Raw genomic sequence first — 23,934 nt, 5'->3', positions numbered from 1 at the left:
CCCTCTGTTCAAATTTGTATCAGCATTCGATCTGTGGGAGGGGTGGATCATTGTGTGCGCCGAATGATTGAGGCGAGAGAAGAGAAGTAAAAAATGGGAAGCTCCTCCTGAAGGTTTCAGTAAATTAAATTTTGATGGGTCCTGCTTGGGTAATCCGGGCCCGGCTGGGGTTGGAGGACTATGTCGGGATTCTCAAGGGGTGGTTTCGTAGGCTTTTGCAGGTCCCATTGGAAGGAGCGATTCATCTTAAGCTGAAGTTCGGGCGGCATATCAGGGAATAAAGTACCTGAGTGCTGAAGCTTATGACATGGTAATTGTGGAAGGGGATTCTTCAAATGTTATTAGTTGGTTATCAGGGAAAGTGGTTCCCCCGTAGAGATTCCATAGTTACTTTGAGGAAATTTTTGATCTCATTTCAGGGGTGTCCATGGTTTTTAAGCATGTTCGACGTGAAGCAAATGGTGAAGCAGATTCTCTTGCTCGGTCTGGAGTTCACAAAGAGGGGTTGGAATGGTTTCATTTCCTTCCCCAGTGAGAAGTTTCGGCTCTGTTTTCCTTTGTATGTTTTGCTGTCCTTTGCTGGTTTTTTCCCTCTTGTATTTCTGGTGACCTTCTCGGTTTCCTTTTTCAATATATATTGCCATTTCAAAAATAAATAAATAGAGGTTTCCGTAATATCCCGTTTCTCTATAGATCGGAGGGCTGTGATCATCCTATGAAAATGATATTAGGGCCACAAACAAATGAACGGTTTGGATCATCCTATGTATTGGCTAGTACAGTACCTTTTTAAAAACACGGGACTACATGGGCATAAACCATACAAGATCTCTAAAATCTCGTTAGAAATATTTTCTTTCTTTCTTTTGCTTCCATGCTCACTCTACTTCAATTCTACGATCTCTCAATCTCTTCTTCTTTTGAGGCGGATACATCAATCTGATTAATTCCTTAGAATTCTCTTTTCATGGAAATGACTTCGGTTTCTCAGAATCCAAACACTGTAGAAGAGATATTCAAGGATTACAGAGGCCGAAGGGCTGGAATTGTTCGAGCTTTAACCTACGGTACTTATTTTTTTCCTTCTTTCTCTAAACTTCATTTTCCTTCTCTCTCTCTCTCTCATAATCTTTGTGCGATTCCTGCTTTCAGATGTCGATGAATTCTACTCACTTTGCGATCCAGGTGCGTTTTCTGTTTTTTTCCCTCTTTTTATCTGTATTAGGGTTCCGGATTTTCATAACTAGAATCTAGGGTTTTCTTTTGATTCATTCTATTAGATTTTAGGTTAATCATATGATTTTGATGTTTTCTTAAGTAGAACCTAGGGTTTTCATTTGAATTCTGGCGCCTGCCTCTCGATTTGTGTTTTTTTTTTCTCTTTATTTTATTTCTTTTATAGATATTAGGTTATTTGTAGGATTTTGATTTTTTCATAAGTAGAAACTAGGGTTTTCTTTTGAATTCTGGCCCCTGCCTCTCGATTTGTGTTTTTTTTCTTTATTTAATTTATTTTGTAGGTTTTATGTTAATTATAGGATTATGATTTTTTCATAAGTAGAATCTAGGGTTTTGTTTTGAATTCTGGCGCCTTTCTTTCTATTTGGATTTTTCTTTACTTTATTCATTTTGTAGGTTTTTAGGTTAATTATAGAATTATGATTTTTCTGTTGGCTCTATGTTTCATGCATTGTTGGGTCTCCTGAGAAGGAGAATTTAGGGTTTTTTTTTTGTGAATTCTGGTGCCTGCCTCTCGATTTCTTTGTAGTATTTTATTTATTTTGTAGGTTTTAGGTTAATTATAGGATTATGATTTTTCTGTTGGGTGTCCAGATAAGGAGAATCTGTGTCTTTATGGACACCCGAATGATACCTGGGAGGTCACTCTTCCCGCAGAAGAAGTTCCTCCTGAGCTTCCGGAGCCGGCCCTGGGTATCAATTTCGCCAGGGATGGGATGCACCGCAAGGATTGGCTTTCGTTGGTTGCAGTACACAGCGATTCCTGGTTGCTTTCTGTTGCTTTCTATCTTGGCGCCCGCTTTAATCGCAACGAAAGGTATGTGCACTCGCAAATTCTTGTTCTTGACGTCGATTCTGAGTAGCGGGTTCTGGTAAATGTTATAGTTGCATTGTATTTTTGTGAATCTATTTGACTTTTCTACATGTGAAATGAGCGTGATCGCAACAAAAAGTATGGGCGCTCACGAATTCTTGTTCTTGAAGTCGATTGTTAGTACAGCTTTTGATACATGTTATAGTTGCATTGCATTTTTGTGAATGTATTTGAGTTTTCTGCATGTGAAATGATTGAGATTTATGGTTAGGGTTTTGTCATCATGTAAATTCACGAAACAGCAGAAGAACATCACAATTAACAAAAATATAATGGAAGATTGACAATTTTGGTTTCTTAAGGGGTAACATCGTTAGATCCTTTGAGCCATTCTTGCAACTCGGTTGTGCTTTTCCTCCCTGTTAATCTTTAGTCTCGTTTCCTTTTCTGGTACGGCTGAGCATGTTTTATTTTAATCAATTTCTCCAATTAGAAACCATGTTTACTCAGGCACCGGAATACATAGTGCTTATTAGGCTTTTCATAAAAACACCCATTAGATGCCTCTAGAGGCTGCTGTGGTGCTGGTTGTGGAGTAACTATGGCTTAAATTTGGTACGATCTAACCTTTCACAGGATCTTCTTATCTTTGTTGTCATGTTTTCTTTTATCATTTAGTACATGCATTAGATGCCTCTAGAGGCTGCTGTGGTGCTGGTTGTGGAGTAACTATGGCTTAAATTTGGTACGATCTTACCTTTCACAGGATCTTCTTATCTTTGTTGTCATGTTTTCTTTTATCATTTAGTACATGCCTGATGTTCACAACATTTCCACAAGAAGGTGGATCTCGGTCCTGAGTCTCTTAACAATACCTCCGTTCAGAAGGGGTCCATGTATGGCAGAGTTACCAGCCTTGTATCTTCTTACCAAAGCTCCTTTGTGAAGGCGTTCTCATATTTTTGTTCCAGTTGCCGCATATTATTATATATCAATAGCATGTTCCTTGAAATTTTTTTTGCCGCTATTGTTTTCAAGCAGTTGGTTTTGTATCAAATTTCATACGCATTGCTTATTTGATCAAGGATTTTTTTTTCACTTTCGTTAGAATGATTGGCACGGCGAAGTCCTACATCTATGAGAAGGTGAAAAAATATAAATACAATATAATTATCAGTTGGAAACAATATCCTACACAATTACAAATTGCCAATTCTATCATATCCAATTTATCTCAAAATGTCTTTTAGGGTGGAAGTAGAAAACCACATGAATTAAAGGCAATGATGTCAACATGTTTGAGAGAAAGCTACACAATCTTCCCCCGTGATTTTATTGCTCTTGTTGTTTTCTCCCCCTTTTGTCTCCGATATTGTATTCTCCTAAAGATCCTCTTGGTCTTGGGGTTTTGTCTCCTTTTAATATATATCTTGCCATTTCAGAAAAGAAAAGAAAAGAAAAAGATCATCACACTCTGATTAGGTGCGAGGAGAATGAAGTGGGAGCAATGCTGTGCTAGGACTTAACGCTGAAGACACCAGAAGGATTCTACACCCGAACCCTTTTGTCTGTCCCTGACTTGTTAATATAAATGGAGTCAATAATCTCCAGCAGAAGGTCTATCTTGTAATCTCTCTATCAAAGAAGTTCCTCTTGAAATTAAACTTCCAAAAGATCCTACACCCATCATTCTTGAAGCACTCTTGGACAAAAGCTTCTTTACCACTGACACCGTGAAAAGATCAAGGAAAAAAATCCATTAATGCCACCTCTTTGCACCACTTGTCATGCCAAAATGCAACTCGATCCCTGATGCAGGAGCATCCCCTTTGGCATTTTGACATCGGACCTCATTTCTCCTTAGAGTAGGATTTGCTTTGTTTCCTTTAGTGGTAGTTAGTCATATTAGTGTTTTTTCATGTACTTTTGTGTCATCTTGCACTAGTAGGGGTAGTTTGAGCTTTATAATTTCATTTGGGGTAATTGTGGCATTTCATGTGCTATCTATATAAAGCCCCTTGATATATTCTTTCATTAGTTTTGAGTCGATTTTAGTTGTGTAGAGATTCTCTTTTTGAGAGATATTTGAGAGGGAGTTTTTTCTTCTCTTTGTTCTTCCTTAGGATTTGGAAATTGAAGATTAGAGTGCTGATCATTTTCTTAAATCTTCCATTTTCTATTATTTCTTGTTGAATGCCAGAATCTATTGTTGATTTCTGCACCTGATTGAGATCTTGTGTCCCCGCACATGTAGCAAGATCAAGATCTACCATTTTCATCCAAAATATAATGGAAAAAAGAAGAAAAGAAATCAGTTTTTTCAAATCTGGTTCCTATCAGAAGATCGACGAATGCTTCTTCGACCACTTGAATCAAATGGTTCCGATCTGGCATTTCTAAACAATCTCCTTCCAGATCTAGTCTAAAAGCTCGATTTGGGAACTTTCTTAGGTTTTGTTGCTTTGTGAATTTTTGAAATGAAAATCTTGTAGCAACAGTTCATACAGTTTTGATTGAAAATTCATCCAAGAAGTCAAGAAGCCATCCAAAAAAAAAAAAATAAAAAAAAATCAGACTTCTGTCCTTCATGTTCTGATCGCATGAGTTACTGAAGGAACCGAGACATGATTTGAGGTTTTGTTAGAACTACTTTTCCACATTCACAGAGATGTAAGCAAAAATTTTCTGGTCTCTAATTACGGTTCACTCCTTTCCATCCATAGTTCAGCCAAAGGTTATTGAATTCTTGAAGCTCTTACCGAGGTTTTAAATTTCGAATTCGGTTTCAGCCGGAATGGAAATGGAAACCTTTCAGTTTCAGTGGAAATCTTCTAAAATCATGGAAACTTATGAAAACATATTCAAATGATGAAATTTTAAGATGAAACTTTGGAAAATGACAGAATAAGCACACATACATACTTATAAACCAATACATAAATCCATAATGGCTTAATCACATCGAACACCTAGTGACATGCGTTTGTCCCATGCCGATTTGACAAGCATAAGATGGTTACTTTGCCGTGCAGTTCAATTATTTCCCTACCAAATATCATTATCTACATAAATGAAATGCAAATTATAACATCTTTCCATCTTTTTGTCGTTCCGACGATTTCAGTCGAATTTCGGGAACCTCGGTTGAATTTAGGGAATTTCTAAGGAAACAATGACATGGACGGAATTCATGTAGATTTCATTTCGGTGGGGATGGAAACAGAAACATTTTGGTCATTTCGAGGAAATTTCAGGGAATTTTAAAGCCATGGCTCTTACTTCCTAATGTTGGTTCTGCTTCTATTCAAGAACATAATTTATGCCCTTTCGCTAACAGGTTTGGAAAGCCCACACTATCTACCAAAACCTTGAACAACAATGCATGATGAGAAGCTTAATCTGTCTTTATTTGGCCTAGAGACAATGCTGTCCCTTATTTTCAGCTCCCAAAGCAGTCAATTGCTGCTCGCAAATTTTGTGCCTTCAAAGGTCAAGTTCATCAACTTCTGAACATGTTGATCACCAGTTGGTCGTAGATAAATGCTTTACTGGGTCAAAACAAGAAGAGATGGTTGCACCATTGCACAACATAACTGAAATATGGGCTATTGTTGTTGGTGAGTAAAGTGTTTGGTACTAACTAAAAATCCAGTCGTAAATGAAGATTTACCTGATCCAGAAACCTCTTCTTTAATCTGCTCATTAGAGGATCCATGATACTGAGAAGCTTTTGTTGAGAGCCGATTGAAACCTTCAGATCTACACAACATTACCTCGTTATCACCTATCGCAGTGTTGTTGCCGTCCTAGTCCTCAGCTTGAAAGGAATCCTCAAATTTCTATGTTGCCTAATTGAGCGTTTTTCCTACTTGTTTATTGTTTTCATTCCTAAGAACTTAAGCTCAACAATGTTACAATGAGGTCATTCAAAATGAGGTTGGATTTCATAATTTAGAGCTGGGTTAAAGGAAAATCAATCCTTATTGTTAAGGATGCCTTTTTGACAAGCTTTGAAGTAATTGCCTGGGTTACAGAACGTGAATGCCACTTAACAGAACTGATTCAAAATGAGGTTGGATTTCATAATGCCACTTAACAGAATGTTGAACTGATATTTCTCTCCGATACCAAATCTGATGGAGGATCGGTCTATAGAAGGAACGCTAGGGGTGAAAAGGATGGGTAAAATTAGGTTTTGGTTCTTAAATAAGTTATGAGATTGGAAAAATATTTCTACTAGGTTTAGGGTAGGTTTAGAAGTATGCAGATAAAAGCCGGAAGGTTTTTGAAGGATGCCAGGATGGTGTAGACTATGGTGGTAGGAAATATGGGTGAAAGGGATGAATATAAATTAAGGGCTTGGGTCCTAAAATAGGTGATTAGGTTAGGGAAAAATTCCTACAAGGTTTATGATAGGTTTGGATGGGTGCAGCATATGCCGGAAGGTTGTCGAAGGGTGCCGGGAAGGAGTAAAATTAGTTTTGAGCAAAATGAAAGGGGCACAAAGCATAAATGGATTGGGATGGTGTTTCTATGGTCGGAGAATTATTTTTTATGGGTATTCTAGGGGTTTCGAGTGGAAGGTAGGTGAAAAAAAAGAAGAAAATAGCAGGATAGGTTTAGGGTTTTGGCAAGATGGATTATGGGAGAAAAACTAAAAGAGAGAATAGTAAATCAATAGATGACAAGTAATAAAAGTATGCTACTTTTCTCAAGGTTTCACACCATGAGTTTCTTTGGCATTTCACCTCCTTGGCATCTCACTAAAGAAGAAGAAGAAGAAGAAGAAGAAATCCTTTTTCTCCAAGAAGCTCTTTATATCTCATAGCAAAATGAAGTAGTGCTCTCTTTTACAAACCTAACATAAAGTATTTATATCAAACCAAATAGAAAACCTTAAGGACCAAACCAAGGAAGCATGAACCTCTACTCATAATGGGGAATCTCGATTCCTCGAAAATCGATTCGGAAACAGAATTCTACTCGATTCCCGATTTTTAGGAATCCCATTTCGGAAACGTGGGAAACGCGTTTCCTCTCTACCCTTCTTTTCTCCTGCTAGTCCTCTTCTCTTCCTCTTCTTAGTATTTACATGTAAAGTCATTTAAGTACTTAAGATTTACATGTAAATAAGGGAATAACCCACATTTGATTCTATTAAAAATAATTTCAAGACTCAAATCTAAAAGGATAAAAAGTCAACTTTCCAGTTCTAGTACAAAACTCGAAAAAACGGGTCGGGTCAAAATCTTAACTTCCAAATGATGGGGTATTTTTCCAATTTTAAAAATTCATAAATTCGATCATGTCCAAACATTATTAAATATCATGTTTGAAATTTCGGATTTTGGTGGGGACTGAAACGAAATCGTAGTGAAACCGAAATTCCCGAAATTTACCATACCAAAAAATTTCATTCGAAATTTCAGAAATTTCGGGGATTTCGTCGAAATTTCTAATAAAATAACAATTTTTTATTACATTAAAGACTTTAGATCGAAATTTCGTCCTAAAAATCTGGGATTTCATCCGCCAATACCAAATTTTGCCCTAAATTTGGGTTTCGGATAACTCCGAAATTTTAGCCGAAACCGAAATTGAAAACCATGTTGGGCATAACATGGCTATGGAAACTTGAAATATTATTCCCCACGAGCTCCATTTAGGTCTTGGTTGTCGTCGCGAACCCTTATGGGTTTGCACCAAGGTCTTAAAAGACACCTAAAAGACACTCAAAATTAAACTATGGGCCCTAGGATGGTTCCCTATCATTCTCCCAATCTTGAAAAGATTCGACCCCGTCGAATATAATGATTGGCATAACGGTTATGAATTTGTCGGCTCTGATCCTCGCACAATCTGCAAACGGTCAACCCCTCCAACGAACTAAGTATTTCCAACGCATAAGAAGATGCGAATGCTTAGATGGATGTGCGTCCACACAAGGTTAGATGGAATTAAAAATGAAGACATCCGTAAAAAGGTGGGGGTGGCATCAATTGAGGAGAAGATGAGAGAGCACTGCTTAAGATGGTTTGGGCATATCCAACGTAGGCCTTTGGATGCTCCAGTGAGAAGAAGTGACTCGTGCCAAGTTGATGGAGTAAAAATAGGAAGGGGCAGACCGAAAACAACTTGGGTAGAAACACTGATGAAAGACTTGATGGCTAGGAACATAACCGAGAATATGACCTTGGATGGGAGAGAATGGAAGAAAATGATCCATGTAGACGAACCCAACTAGTGGCATGATTAGACTTAGTCATTTTGAGCCGGGTAGATTCTTTCACCTTAATGAAAATTTTCTAAAGGATTCATTAGCCGACTCCAACTAGTTTGGGACAAAGGCTGAGTTGAGTTGAAGAAGCTTCAGGTAGTCATGTCGTTGGTATGACGTAGTGTGATCACCATGGGCGCTTTCAATGTATTCCTTATAACCTGTCAGCTTAGGCAGAATGAAACTTAAGTCTTCTACTTCATTAGGTTTGTAGACGTCCGCCCGTGTGTGTTGTAGTTGATTTGTAAGATTTCCCTGCCGAATTTGTCGAATGATTTGCCTCGTCCAGGCATGTTTGATAATAATTGCAGTCCTTTTGATTCTCAGGTAGTGTTCGCTGGCTAACATCTGTTGGAACCAGTTTTTTATGACAATAACAGCTCTAGTTCGTTGCTTTAATTTCGTGCTCTCCAAAGAAGGCATCAACAAATATTGTTCTGTGGAGTCTTCAAGGCTATAGGACATACATGAAAAGCTTGGTTAATACGATCCACACGATCTGGGTGAGATAGCAACCCATCAAATTTGGAGTTTAAGCCTTCCAATAACTCAACTATTCGATCTTCAGTGCATTTAAACGACATATTTCCACCCTCAGTTCTGATACCAAATTGATGCAGAACGATCGAATGTTGAACTGATATTTCTCTCTGATACCAAATTTGATGGATGATCGGTTTATAGAAGGGATGCTAGGGGTGAAAAGGATGGGAAAAATTAGGTTTTGATTCTTAAAATAAGTTATGAGATTGGAAAAATATTTCTACTAAGTTTAGGGTAGGTTTAGAAGTATGCAGATAAAAGCCGAAAGGTTTTTGAAGGATGCCGGGAGGGTGTAGACTATGATGGTAGGAAATATGGGTGAAAGGGATGAGTAAAAATTAAGGGCTTGGATCTTAAAATAGGTGATTTGGTTAGGGAAAAATTCCTACAACGCTTATGATAGGTTTGGATGTGTGCAACATATGCCGGGAGGTTGTCGCAGGGTGCCGGGAAAGGTAAAATTAGTTTGTGACAAAATGAAAGGAGCACAAAGCATGAATGGATTAGGATGGTGTTTCTAGGGTTGGAGAATTATTTTTTATGGGTATTCTAGGGGTTTTGGGTACAAGGTAGGTGAGAAAAAAAGAAAATAGCAAGATAGGTTTAGGATTTTGGCAAGATAGATTATGGGAGAAAAACTAAATGAGAAGAGAGAAAATATTAAATCAATGGATGACTAGTAATTAAAGTATGCTATTTCTCAAGGCTTCACACCATGAGTTTCTTTGGCATCTCACCAAAGAAGAAGAAGAAGATGAAACCCCTTTTCCCCAAGAAGCTCTCTATATCTCATGGCAAAATGAAAGTAATGCTCGCTTTTACAAACCCAGCATGAAGTATTTATATCAAACCAAATAGAAAACCCTAAGGACCAAACTACCATTTTTAATGACTTAAAGACATTCTCCCATTTTAAATCCCGTAATACATATGTGGGGCCTCTTTAAAACATACATAACTCAAACAACTTAAGCTATTTTGATGTAAAGCGACTCTAATACCACTACTATAACTTAAGGGGCTTAAAAGACACCTAAACCACACTTAAAATTAAACTACGAGCCCTAGGATGGTCCCCCATCAAGCACTGGTTCAAAATGAGGTTGGATTCGTAATTGCTTGGGTTACCGAACATGAATGCCACTTAACAGAACTGATTCCATGTGGAACTTTGGAGCTGGTGGTTATGATCATGGTTTCAAATTTCGGTTTCGGAATGCGTTTTGGTCCTCACCGAAATTGAAATTTCGGCTGAAATTCGACAAAAACAGTTTGAATAATATTTATCTCATACGGCTGAAATTTCGGGACAATATTAAAAAATGCACAAAATCGAGATTTTTTTGTGAGATTCCTTAAATTTCGACTGAAACTTTTCGGTTATACCCAATTTCGGTTTTGGTCTCGACCATAGTTACCAGGGTGGGAAACGAATTTAGGAAACGAAACGTGAAACAGAAACGGGAAACGTATGAAAAAAGATATAGTGGGAAACGAGAAACGAGAAACAATAGAAAATCATAGGAGAAACGTCTTAGGAAATGATGTGTTTTTTCCAAAATGATTTTCGTAAGTTCCACACATGTTTCCTAAACGTTTCATATGCACTTTCTACGAGTGTTGCATGTGTTTATCACACGTTTACACATTATTTACGTAAGTTTTCCATATGTTTCCCATGTGTTTCAAAAACATTTCTCCAATTTTGTATCATATTTGGAAACGTTTCTGAAACGTGTTTCCCTCACTTTAGCGGAAACGAGTTTCCCAACCGCGAGAAACGCGTTTTATGGGAAACGGGTTTCACACCCGCCCAAGGAGTTTCCGGCAACTATGGTCTCGACCAAAATTTCGGGTTTCTGCCGAAATTTAAAACCATGGTTATGATCATGTGAATGCCACTAATAGGTCCTTGTGGTTTTGATCATGTGATTGATGTTGAGGTCAACCAGTTTGTCCAAAGTGGCTGACGACCACGAAATTCTCCAAAGTATGGGGAGAAATTGATCCACTAATTTCCCTTGGTGGTTTTCAAGGCTGTTCCATGAGATGAAAAACTTGTGTTCGAGATTAGTGTAGTGTTCCTTCGCCCACATCTATACGAAGAAAATTCTTAGGTGGATAGATTAGAAACTTTTGGGTCATTGTAGAGTCATTGTTTCATACATGATCTGTAAATCTTGTTTCATTCCCTTTTCTTTTTGGCTACTGATATTCAGGCTACCATGTTATTTCTTTTTTATGTGGCCGTTGAGAGCTTTTTTGGAATTGTTAAAGCTTTTGACAGCTGGTTAAACCATAAAAACTTAAACAAACAAGGTGTGCTTGCTCACTATGGCATTATCAAAACATGGTAGCGTGAATATCAGTAGCCTTCTTTTTCCTTGCATATGTTTTTTTGCCTTCTTTGTTTTTTCCTAACGGATCAATTGTTCCAAAATAAAGAGTTGGTGCCTGATTCTTTTCATAGATATGATTGAGAGAATTCAAAGGAATTGTTATGGAATGATAAATTGAATTGCAAGAAGTATCATCTGGTATGCTATGGTCTTTTTAGGCCCCCTTATGGTTATCGTTTTTTGTCGGTTTGTAAGATTGGACAATTTTCTCACGGCGGACCACCTTGTTCATCTATGTTGTCTCATCCCAAATAGGTGCATAATGTGCTGCAGGGTGGAAAAGAGAACCATCTCTTATTTGGTCCACTGGCATCTAAGCTAATGAGCATATACTCGTGTTTGGAGTGCATTCGTCAACATTGAGATCAATCTCCATTCATCTTCAGGTGAAGAGTCCCATGGAAACTAAGGGCTACTTTTTGGTCAATACGGAAAGAGCATAATAATAGGATATTTAATAACAAAAAGAGATCAATCACATGTTGAAGGATCTTCTGGTCAAAATCTTGAAAGGAATTAATTTTTTTTAAGAATGATGACTCCAGTAGATTTTGGGAGGAAATTTTGAGCAGTTCATCTCCCTCGTGAAAGCAGCCATGCAAGGTGACCGCCCCTCTTGTTGGGCACCTGAAGTTCAACTTCTATGGCTCATCTTTTGCTAATATTGGATCAGTGAGTGTTAGTTGTCTATTGAGAGATCATGAGAACACCATAATGATGATTATCTCTTGGTTGGTGGGATTTAATGAATGCATTAAGGCTGAGGTTCTGATGGTCTGACAGAGCTTGAAGCTTATGATGTGTCAGCCTAATTTCACTTCACATGGGGAGTTGATCCGATTTATTAGATGGGTACTATACTTCTATTGTTCTAATAGGTGATATTTCCTATGGAGGTTGGCTGACCTGACATGAGTAGATTATAGACCTATGTAGTTCAATTGAAGTTATTTCTGAACATATTCCTAGAAAGGCCAATAGGGAGGCAAATTCCTTACCAAAGACGAGTTGGAAGAGTCTCATTATTTTTTTTAGTGGAAAAGGTCTGATTATTGTCCGGAGAGTGTTTCCCACACTTGAGTCATGAGGCGAAAACACGTCTTTATTTGTTTATTTCTGCTTGTTGTTCTTGCTATAGCCCTGCCATCTTGGTTTGTTCCATCGACATTTCTTTCTTAATATATTATTATCGTTAAAAAAATTGTTGGAACCTTTATCAAAAGCTTGCCTGCTTTCAATCTTCTTATTTGGCATTGGGATATCAATCTGTTGATTAGTGAGCTTGCAACTATAATCTGGTATTTGCATTTCCATGTTATGGAGCATTCAGGATTATCAGAAATGCATGCTTCTTCTTCATTCCTTGATCAATTTGCATGACCCTATTAGAGGGATGCCTGTAACCCTGATCACCATTTTAGCATCCTGGTTAAAGTGAGCTCATATTAAAGTCTCTCTCTCTCTCTCTCTCTCTCTCTCTCTCACACACACACACACACACACACACACACACACACACACACACACACTAACTAGCAAGTGGTCCCCATTGGCATTGTTGAGTCTCTCTTCACACCTTTTTCTCACAAATATGATGCATGCATTGTTTATCATAATTTCAAATGTAAAAGAAATGATGTTCACACTCCCTTTTATGGTAACGTCACTCCTCACTTTCTTAAACACTTTTATGATTGGGTGTTGATGGTTTTCTGGGAATTATAGTAGCCTATAATGGCTAATTTTACAGATTGCAACATAGCCTATGATAGCTAATTTTAAAGAGTGCAACATGGAGGGAGGAGTGGTATTGTCAGATGAGGGACTGCAGATGTCATTTCCCAACACAAATTACAACATAAGTTTGTGTACATAACCTTAGTTGCTAGAAACTCCTTTGGAAGATGTGGGAAACATGTTTCGGAAACATTTTCGAAACATTAAAAAAAAATATGGCGAAACTTTTTTGAAATGCATGGGAAATAGTGGGAAACCTATGTGAAACCCATGAGAAACTATGGAAAACACTTGGAAAATGTATGTAAAACACATGCATAGGAAACATATGTGAAATGTGTAATAAACACGTGTGAAACATAGGAAATGTTTTGCAGAAATCACACCAAAAAATTATGAAATACATATTAAAAAGGAAAACAATAGTACATATAGTAATAAAAATAGAAGATATTTTGCCATTCAAAAAAAAAAAAATAGAAGAGATTTGCTAGTGTCCATTGGAAAAGGCATTTCGCAGATGGTCTGTCGCATGTCAGACCAGCCACCTCCTGAATGAAGATAAAAGTTGCTGCAAAGTGAGCCTGTGTGGATGGTCTAACATGCGACAGACTGTCTGTGAAATGCCTTTTGCGATGGACGCTAGCAAATCCCAAAATAGAAATAAGTAAAAAATTCTACTAAAAATAAAATAAGTAAAATTTTTAACTAAAAATTAAAATATTTAATGAACATATCTAAATGATCCATTTATGCCTCTAATTTTAATAAAAATTATGAAAAAGTTAGGTGTATTCCTCACATATTTCTCTCGTGTTTCTCTCGTGTTTCTCTTTATGTTCTCTTCTATTTCATGTGTTTACTTTGACCTTTTTTATCGTATCTGAAACGTTTTTAATGTGTTTCGAAGGCGTTTCTTACTATGTTTCTCATATGATTTTCTATTGTTTTCACATTTCTCGTTTCTCCTTCTCCTTTCTCCTTAAGTTTGCCGCTTCCAATTCATGTTTCGCTTCTCAAATTTGTTTCCAGTATGTACATAACTACACATGTACTTCGTGTTTCGCTTCTCAAATTTGTTTCCCAGTTTGTACATAACTACACATGTACTTGGTAGTATGTGCCTGTGTAGTACTGCACAGTGAAGTAGTCATCTGCTACCTCCTTGTGTAAAGGTGCACAATGGGCACTCACTGGTGTTGCATACCATTTTCTTGTCAGATTATTTCACCATTTTCTTGCATACAAGGTAACATTCAGAGCATTTCACCATTTTCTTGTCAGATCTATGCGGTTTTCAATATCTCGAGTACCACATTATGCATTTTGTAACTGTAATTGCTATTTTAAGGTTGAAAGTCAAACTGTATTTTTACAGGCAATTGGTTAAATCTATTGTTATTTCCTCCTGTGAAGTCATCTGTGCATCTGACATGAAGGGCATTATAGGGACCCTGGTTAGTTGTTGGGATATGATGAGGACAAGTTCGGATTTCTAGATTGTGAATTGACCAAATTGACAGGCTTGATGTGTGTTAAACTGAAGTGCAAATTTGAGGTAGCCAGATGGTACATGTAGTCATTCTCAAAATGGAAATAACTGCCATTGTAAAATTACATAATATTTCAAACACCAATTATTCATAAATCAATTGTAGGTAATTATCTAATTGTGCAAATCTGGAGTGACTTCAGCATTTGTAAGAAAAATGATAGGTCATTTTACACCAGGCAAGAGGTCGGGAATTTTAGTCTTTTAGTAGATTTCTTTACTTATAATAGGCGATACGGTAATGATTTAATAGGGGATTTGTAAGAAAAGGGAGATTTTCTGGATGCATTGTTGGTTACATGTGGCAGCAAGGTTGATTTTTCTAGGTTTCTGTTCCAATTCCGTGTATGGAGACATAAATGCAGGTACATCTCGTCTCATGCTGATTATTGTGGGTGTAAAATTTTAGTCCTGTTTTGAATAAAACTCAGGGTTATTATAGCCCACAAAAAGAACAAAAAAAAGAGAAATGAATTGAGAATTTTGCCATATGCAGCGCTTTGCGGGTGAAGAGTAAACCTTGAGGATCTTATTAAGAGTAAACCTTCATCCTATGGATCGAGGATGGAGCGTTCAGAAGAATCGTCGAAATAGGAGGATGGACCGGGTATTGCAAAGGAGAAGGTCTGCAAATTTGGGGGATTGGAGATGTAGTAGATGTGCTTTCCGTAATTTTCGAAGGCGTGCAGCTTGCGGAAAATGTGGTAAGGTGTGGTCACCATCTGATTTCAACTTCCCGAGTGTTGAGATAATATCGAACCAAGCCGGTAAGACTCAAGATTTAGATCGTAATAGAGAGGATGCAGCCATTCCAGAGCCTGTCAAAACATAGAGGCATCTCCTGATAGTCCAGACATTATTCCTTTGGTGTCCATATCTAGAGCACATTCGAGTTTATGGGTCGTATCCGAGCAGGGTGGTCCGGTAACATCCCTGCCCTAGAATCTTGGCTTTGAAGGAGGCATGTGTTGGAGGGGCATTTGAAGGTTTACAAGATCGATCTGTTAGAAATCCTAATCATTCTTCCTCATCAGAGCAATGTAGACAGTGCGAAACTTGTGTGGTTGTTGGCATCTAACTCTCCATTTGTGGAGCTGTATCCTTGGGCTAAGAAATTTGGGAACTTGGAGTCTTTGGATTGGTGGCTCGTTTCTGGAATCCCTCCTCACGCGTGGTGCGAGGTAAACTTCAAGAGAATTGGCAGCAAGGTCGGAAGGGTAATGGATGTGGATTTTTCTTGCAAATCGGGAAGGGGATATAAGGTGGCTAAGATCCAACTGCTAACCAGTGAATCTTGTCCTGTGTCCATCACTGTTCCAGTGTGCGTTGGCAACTTGACAACATGGGTTAAAATGGAGAAGCTTAAATTGGGAAATCTACCATTATCGGAAGGTCGGCAAGGGGATGAGGGCATATGTGCCTTTGATGAACCACGCTCGGAGAATGGTTCTTCACATCATATAATCGATTCTGGGGGGTCCTTTGGAGGAAGCCGGTTGGAGTGGGGTCAGTTGCAGAATGGAGATAGCTTGGAGAAGGGGCGGCGTATAATAGTAAATTTGGATCTGAGGATAATCAATCGGCTCATGATAGCGGGGCGGTGCAGGATAACGTAGATTTTGAATTTCAAATTCCGGGAATAGGTGTCTCGCTCTCATTGGAAGAAAGCAGTGATTCTTATCCTTTCAGGATCGTGCCAGGTGTAAACTCTAATTGCATGACTTCCGCGTGGCTTCAACCCTCGCAATCTCCGCCTTCTTTACTACCTATTCCATTTCAGTGTGATGATTCGATTCAACCGGCAAATGCAAGTGACCTTGGAAACTTTACTGACATCTGTCGGTCCCTTGAGGATTAAAGAGGCGGGCCCGAAAATTCTCAATTTGTCTCGCAAGTCTGGGCCTCACACGTGAACCGTTTTGGGCTCGGTAGAAGTAATGGCCCATTTGCGAATGTAAAATGTCAGTTGGTGGGCCTTTTGAGTGTAATCTCTGAAATCGAAGGTGGGCCTAACCCCTTCCCACCTCCGCCCCAAAAGCAGATCCATGAAGCTATGAATATCACTACTCCAGAGCTCATTCCTTTGAAGCAGCCTCTCTGTCCAGACGCCTCTGAGAATGAAGAGTCTCATAATATCGCTTCTGAATCTTCCAAAGATCAGACAGAAGAATCTGATTATGTGGAATTTTGCCGGGAGGTGAGAGTTCCAGATCTGAAATATCAGGAAAGATTAGTTGAACCGTATCCCAGGTCCCTTAATGAAGGCGAGTTAGCGGAAGGCAATGAAGTTGATTCAGACTTCAGTAAATCAGAAGAAGTAGACCTAGAGGAGAAGGATAGTGGGGCTGAGTATACTGATACAGACAATGACGGTAATGATGCACTGGAGCGTGCAGTGAGGGATGAAATGAATCAGGACATTGATCTAGTGGAGGCGTATATCAATAATGCAATTGTGGCAGCATTTGTTCTGGGTTTGATAACTTCAGGGATGGAAGAAGGATTGCGTGAATTCTTCAAAAAAGCTGAAATCAGAGACTCAAACGGGAGGAACAACAACGAGAATGTCAATGAGGAGGTTGCTGCTAGAATTATTAAGGAATTAAAAGATATGCGTAGAGTGAGTAAATTGAGGGGAAAAGATCAGCGTGCTGCAGGCTTAAAAATTAGAAAGTTTATGAAGAATGATGGTCTGAGGCGGAGGAGTTCCCGTTCATGATGTATCCCATGAAGATTATTTCATGGAACGTGAATGGGCTTGGGGCTCTGGATAAGAAGGCTCAAGTTAAAGTTCTGATTCGAGAGCAGAAACCGAATGCCATTTGTATCATGGAAACCAAGATGGTAGGGATTAGTAGGGCTGTGGTCAGGGATGCAGGGATTCCGAGCAATTGGGACTTTATTTCAAAAGATGCCAAGGGTCGTTCTGGTGGTATTCTAGTAGCATGGGACACTAGCTTGTTGGATGTGGTTGATTCATGGATAGGAAATTTCTCGGTTACTATTACTATCGGGAATGTAGGTGACAGGGAAATGGGAACTTTTACTGGAGTTTATGGCCCCGTTGATAACAGAGAGAAGGCAGATTTCTGGTCCTAGCTTGATTTTTTAGGGGGGAGGTGGTCCCACCCTTGGTGTGTAGGGGGTGATTTCAATGAAATCCGAATAATAGAAGAAAGATTGGGCTGCAAGAGAATCACCAGCCACATGAGGGAGTTTGCCAACTTTATAGCTGCTTATGAGTTGCAGGATTTACCATTATCTGGGGCTCAATTTACATGGGCTAGGAATCTTGCCAGGAGCAGAATTGACAGATTTTTGGTGTGCCCAAGATGGATGGATCGGGTCCCTGAATTAACTCAAAAAGCCCTGTCTCATTCTGTGTCGGACCATTGCCCCATCTTATTGGACCCGAGACTGGAATCTTGGGGCCCTATCCGTTCAGATTTAATTTGGCTTGGTTGGAGTGCTTGAAAATGGAGGAAATGCTTGGAAAGTGGTGGAAGGATGTTCGTGTGGACGGTCCAGCGGATGTGGTCATTGGCTCCAAACTTCGTCTGAAAACATACGTTAAAGCAGTGGGATCTTGATAATAAAAGAAATGTTATGGAAAGGAGGAAATGGATAGAAACAAGGCTTCAAGAGATAGGCGTCGATAAGGGATGATCATCATATTTTAGAGGAAGCGGTTGAGGCAGGGAAATTGAAAGAGGAACATAATTCAATTCTTCTTTGAGAGGAGATATCTTGGAGGCAAAAGTCCAGAGTTAGGTGGATTAAGGAAGGAGACAAGAACACGGCGTATTTCCATGGTATAGCGAGTACCAGAAGGAGAAGGAACATAATTGAAGCTATTAAGGTGAAGGGAGATCTAGTTTGATAAAGACATAATTACAAAGGAGATTGTTGACTTCTTCACCAATCTGTTTACGTCGGAGATGACCTTTCGGCCTTGTCCTGAAGGTATTGACTTTAGAGTAATGGGAGAACTTGAACGAAAAAACTTGGAGAAACTATTTTCTGAAGAGGAGAGTAAAAGGGGATTATTTTCTTTGGAGAAGGATAAGGCTCCTAGACCCGATGGGTTTTGTTTAGCATTTTTTCAAAGTTGTTGGAATTACGTAAAGGATGATTTGATGCGTTTTTTCTCGGAATTTTTTGATGGCTTGGAGTTGGATCGAGGCACTGGGGCATCCTTCATCGCTCTAATTCCAAAAGTAAAAGTTGCATATGTGGTGACAGAGTTTCGGTCCATTAGTCTAGTAGGTTGTCTGTATAAATTTTTTTCTAAAGTGCTCCCTGAAAGATTGAAGGTGGTTCTCCCTATCATTATTTCGGAAAGTCAGAGTGCTTTAGTAAGTCATAGACAAATCCTTGACTGCTCCTTGATTGCAAATGAAGTGGTTGATTACTATAAAAAAATGGGTATAAGTGGAATTGTATGCAAACTGGATATGGAAAAAGCATACGATCGGGTGGAGTGGAATTGCTTGGACTTCATTATGGGCAAAATGGGTTTCGGCATTAAATGGAGGAAGTGGATTGGTAGGTTTGTATAATCGGCGTGGTTTTCTATTCTCATCAATGGTGCTCCTAAAGGTTTTTTAAAATCATCTCGTGGCTTAAGGCAAGGTGACCCTCTATCTCCATTCCTATTTGTAATAGTCGCTGAGACTCTTAGTACGTTGATTGAAAAAGGTAAAGATTGTGGTTTGGTGGAAGGTTTTAAGATTTGCGGTAGAGAGGTAGAAGTTTCTCATCTTCAGTTTGACGACGACACCTTGTTATTCAGTACGACAGAAGTGAAGAGTTTGTTGAACTTGAGAGCTATTTTACGGTGTTATGAAGCTATTACGGGACAAAGATCAAACTTCTCTAAGTCTAGAGTGTTTGGCATTAAGGTTGACGAGGATAGGTTAAAAGGCTTTGCTGGAATTTTGGGGTGTGAGGCTGATTCATTTCCCACCTCCTATCTTGGCTTGCCGCTGGGAGGGAGGATTGCTGGTAAGCATATTTGGAATCATGTGTGGAAAGAGTAGGCAGAAGGTTGGATACTTGGAAGAGGAACCTTGTATCGATGGGGGGAAGGTTAACGCTAATTAAAGCAGTGTTAATGAATATTCCTATCTATCATCTATCACTTTTCAAATGTCCAGTCAGTGTGGGGAAGAAGATCTAGCAGATTCAAAGAAGATTTTTGTGGGGGGGGGGTGTAAAGAGGAAAAAAAGGGTATTCCATTAGTCAGATGGGAAAGAGTTTGTAAACCATTTAAGAATGGGGGTATTGGCATAAGAAGGGTTAAGGAAATGAATGTCACCCTCCTAGGGAAATGGCTATGGAGGTTTGGAAAGGAGTCAAGTCAGTTATGGGTAGACCTGGCAGACTGGTGGGCCGGGCCGGGCCAACCCGCGGGTGATGCGGGTGCGGGTCACACGGGTCGGGTCAGGAAATGACCCACATTTTTGCGGGTCAGAATTTAGGTGATCCGCGCGGCCCGCGCGTGGGTCACCCGCAAATTCAAACAGTCGTTTATTTTGGGAAATGTTATCACTGGATTTTGATGAGGGCGGTATGGCTGGCACCGTGGGATGATCCAAACCGTCCATTAGATGGCCCACAGCCTAAATAGGTTGTGCCCCAAAAATCATTTCAATAGGTTGATCCTAACCCTCCGATCTATAGAGGGCTAGGATCAAGTGATCAACCCTCTAACATTCAGATCGGAGGGTTGGGATCAACCTATGGTGCCAGCCACAACCTATTTATATTCTATGGTGCTGGCCATAACCTATTCAGGCATCAAACCCTTAAAAAATAGATTAGCATGACAAAATCACCATCATTTGCATTAGAAAAAAAAGCCATCTAACTAGATTAGCATGACAAAATCACCACCCTTAAAAAAGCCAAATGACCTGCGGGTGCCCACGGGTTGACCCGACCCGACCCGACCCGACCTGTGTTTTTGCGGGTTGGGTCACCCGCGGGTCAATTTTGACGGGTCACTAAAACTCAGACCCGTGCCCGCAAATTTGCCGGTGGGTCGGGTCGACCCGCGGGCACGAGTCGCGTTTGCCAAGTCTAGTTATGGGTGAAACTTATCGAGGCAAATTATGGTTACTTGTCGGGCCACCGGGTTTCAGAAGATAGTTTTAACCGTAAGGGAAGAACCATATGGAGGGATATCTTAGGGGTTAAGAATCGATTTGAGGAGGGAGTTAAATTCAGAGTCTATGAGGGAGATAGGGTTAGATTTTGGATTGATAAATGGTGCTTGGATCAGCCCCTAAAAATTACATTTCTAAGATTGTTCTCTGTGGCAGTAAATAAAGAGGGAGTTGTGAAGGAATTTATGGAAAAAAAGGGATGGCAAGGTCGTTTGGAAGCCGGTTTTCAGAAGAAATCTTTTCGATTGGGAGTTATCTCATTTAGTTCGGTTGTTGGGAACTCTAGAAGAAGGATATGTCAAGCAAAACGGCGAAGTCAAGATGGTATGGACCTGGGATTCCTCTGGGGATTTCTCGGTCAAATATTTTTATTTCCATTTAGTTGGCATGTCATCTGATGTTGTTGCTAATGTTTCCAAAGTATGGACTATTAAAGCCCCCCAAAGAGTTTGTTTTTTTGGTTGGGCAGCTTGCCAAGGAAGAATTCAGACTCTAGATTTTCTGAGAAAGAGGAAAATGATTATCGTCAACCATTGTTCTATGTGCATGGAGGCAGGAGAATCTGCAAATCATCTTCTAATCCACTGCAAGGTAGCAAGGGAGGTGTGGGTCAATCTTCTTTCTCGGTTTGGTATTTATTGGGTTTTTTTTGAATCTTTGATGGAGCTTTTGCAATGTTGGTTTGTGGTTCCATGGCGAAAGAAAGGGACAATTCTTTGGGAGATCTCCTTCTTAGCTACTTTATGGGTTTTGTGGAAGGAACGCAATGCGAGACTTTTTAAAGGTTTTGCTAGAGGAGCTAGTTTCCTTTTCAATAAAGTGATAGTTTTGTCCATAGCTTGGGCAAAATCCCTTCCGGAATTTGAATTTGTGTCAGCATATGACTTATGGGAAGGTTGGAGGGAGATTTGCATGAGTTCGGAGAGGAAGCCAAAGGTGGTCTAGCCTTGGGATCCCCCTCCCTTTGGTCATCTTAAACTCAACTTTGATGGGTCTAGCTTTGGCAATCCGGGTCCAGCTGGGATAGGCGGGGTTCTTAGAGATGAACTTGGTGTTGTTGCTTGGGCTTATGCGGGTCCGATCGGGATTGTGGATGTTTCGGAAGCCGAGGTTAGAGCCGCCCATCAAGGAATAAAATTTCTTGCAATCAAGGGTGCTGGCAAAGTGATTATTGAAGGAGACTCTTCAAATGCTATAAGATGGCTCCAAGGTCTTAAAAAAAACCCTTGGAGATTCGATAGATTTTTTGATGAGATAGATGACTGTTCTAAGTCGTTATCTCTATCCTTCAAGCATGTTCGGAGATCGGCTATCGTGATGGCGGATAGTTTGGCAAGAATGGGGGTTTCGAAAGAGGCATTAGCTCTATTCGATTCTCTTCCTCCTTAATATTTTGTATCTCTGTGTCTCTTATTCCCCGATTGTATTTCCTTTTCCTTCGTAATTTGACCATCTCGGTCCTTTCTCAATAAAATTTGCTATCATTCAATTTTTTTTTTTGTTGCCATATGCTATTTTTTCTAGAAAAATGTAGAGAGAGAGAGAGAGAGAGAGAGAGAGAGAGAGAGAGAGAGAGAGAATTCTGTTAGATGATAAATTTTTTTTCCTCATTGAAAACCACATGGCATAGATTCTATGGTTTCATCATGTGTTTTGTAGATGTGCGAGTTTTCACCAGGAAGACAGTAGCAAAAGGGTCTAGTTGAAGTGTTAAAGGCGTTGGTTTTGTATAAGCAAAAATCACAGATTTAAAACTATGTGGGCAAAAAGTTTAAAAAAAAATGACACTTTGCTTTTATCTTTACACTAAACACTGTACTATATTTCTACAGTTTCCAAAATCAGGAGAAAGTGATGTTAGAGAAAGAAACAGCGATCGGCTAAATGCCTCAATTGTCTGGGTTATTTTCTACGCTCAAAATGCTAGAGAACTTCAGAAGTAGCAGGAGAAAATTACTAGAAATTGCTAATGAATTGCATTGGTGCCATATTTTTATGCCGAATTTGTCATATCTATCCCAGGACAATAGTTGCATTTGTATTATTCAGATTTTTTGGACGATGCATTGGGCTCTGTTGTTGTTTGGCTTAATGCCAATTGCCAGACTATGCTCTTCTGACATTACCGAATATTACGAGGACCACAACATATAAGAAGGGCTTATTTCTTGTGGTGTTCCCAATTGACAGGAAGCGCCTTTTTAGTATGATCAATGAGCTGCCAACTGTCTTTGAAGTGGTGACCGAAAGAAAGCAGGTAAAAGACAAAGCTGGTGCGGTGGACAGTGGTAGTAAATCCAGACTCTCAACAAAGGTGAATGACAATTTTTTGTTTGATTTTATTTTACCCATTTTTTTCTTGGATGAGATGCATGATAAGATATTTATTCCTTCAGCGATCGAGTGATGGACGGATTAAAAGCAATTCAAAGGCAGTTGATGATGATGATGAGGGTTATGGTGAAGATGAAGATGAACACAGTGAAACCCTTTGTGGAAGTTGTGGTGGTAATTACAGTGCAGATGAGTTTTGGATTGGTTGTGACATATGTGAGAGGTGGTTCCATGGGAAATGCGTGAAGATAACACCGGCAAAAGCCGAGAGTATCAAGCAGTACAAATGCCCATCTTGCAGTTTCAAGAAAGGCAGGCAGTAACTTCACACACTCTGTCATAGCTGGGATTGTTGTAAACTGTCTTGGGATGTTGTGAGACTAATGTTTTAGTTGGAGTGTAGTTATGTCTTCAGAAATATTAACCGTTACCATGCTATTTGTCATATAGCAATCTCTGTTCAATCATTCATGTTTTTTTTGTGTTTATGGCTTCCTGATCATTTCTCAAGAAATTATTTGCAGATAAACGTAAAATCTTATTTGCATATCATCTTATATGCAAATAATGGTTATAAGTAGTTTTATTTCTTTCTTGTTTAGTGGCTTTCAAAGTCTACTTAGGCCCTGTTGTTTTGGATTTTGAGAACCGATTGTGAGTCCAAAACTGATTAATTTCAAACAATCTTATCTGGAAATAAGGGCCGATGTTGGTGATAGCCAAAGAGACAGCAGAGCATATCAGAGATGAAATGGCCGACATAAACAAGTTTCAATGGAAATGTTTGTTATCCACGTTGTAAAAGTCTTATTCTACATAGAGGAAGGATATAATGCTACACAAAAATCAATGAGATATCACCATCATAGGT

General features: G+C 39.3%; 1 protein-coding gene across 1 annotated transcript; it reads left to right on the top strand.

The window, feature by feature from the left end:
• Positions 1 to 816: 816 nt before the first annotated feature.
• Positions 817 to 23,549, top strand: LOC143851004 (PHD finger protein ALFIN-LIKE 1-like). The gene is made up of 5 exons (XM_077360319.1): positions 817 to 1,067; positions 1,153 to 1,185; positions 1,834 to 2,056; positions 22,920 to 23,043; positions 23,126 to 23,549. The coding sequence occupies exons 1-5, from the start codon at positions 968 to 970 to the stop codon at positions 23,384 to 23,386; spliced, it is 741 nt and encodes a 246-aa protein (XP_077216434.1). The 5' UTR covers positions 817 to 967; the 3' UTR covers positions 23,387 to 23,549.
• The last annotated feature ends 385 nt before the right edge of the window (positions 23,550 to 23,934 follow it).

This window comes from Tasmannia lanceolata, unplaced genomic scaffold (assembly GCF_043159265.1).
Source record: "Tasmannia lanceolata isolate RefF3 unplaced genomic scaffold, GAP_Taslan_0.1 ptg000018l, whole genome shotgun sequence".
NCBI classification, from domain to species: Eukaryota; Viridiplantae; Streptophyta; class Magnoliopsida; order Canellales; family Winteraceae; genus Tasmannia; species Tasmannia lanceolata.
Note: the sequence above shows the minus strand (reverse complement) of the source record. Positions and strands in the feature narration are given on the sequence as shown.

Bases quoted from the DNA above. Each gene is read 5' to 3' on its own strand.
- LOC143851004 (XM_077360319.1), top strand. From the start codon at position 968: ATGGAAATGACTTCGGTTTCTCAGAATCCAAACACTGTAGAAGAGATA. The intron at 1,068-1,152 runs GTACTTATTTTT...TCCTGCTTTCAG, and splicing joins TGTTCGAGCTTTAACCTACG to ATGTCGATGAATTCTACTCA. The intron at 1,186-1,833 runs GTGCGTTTTCTG...TTGGGTGTCCAG, and splicing joins CTACTCACTTTGCGATCCAG to ATAAGGAGAATCTGTGTCTT.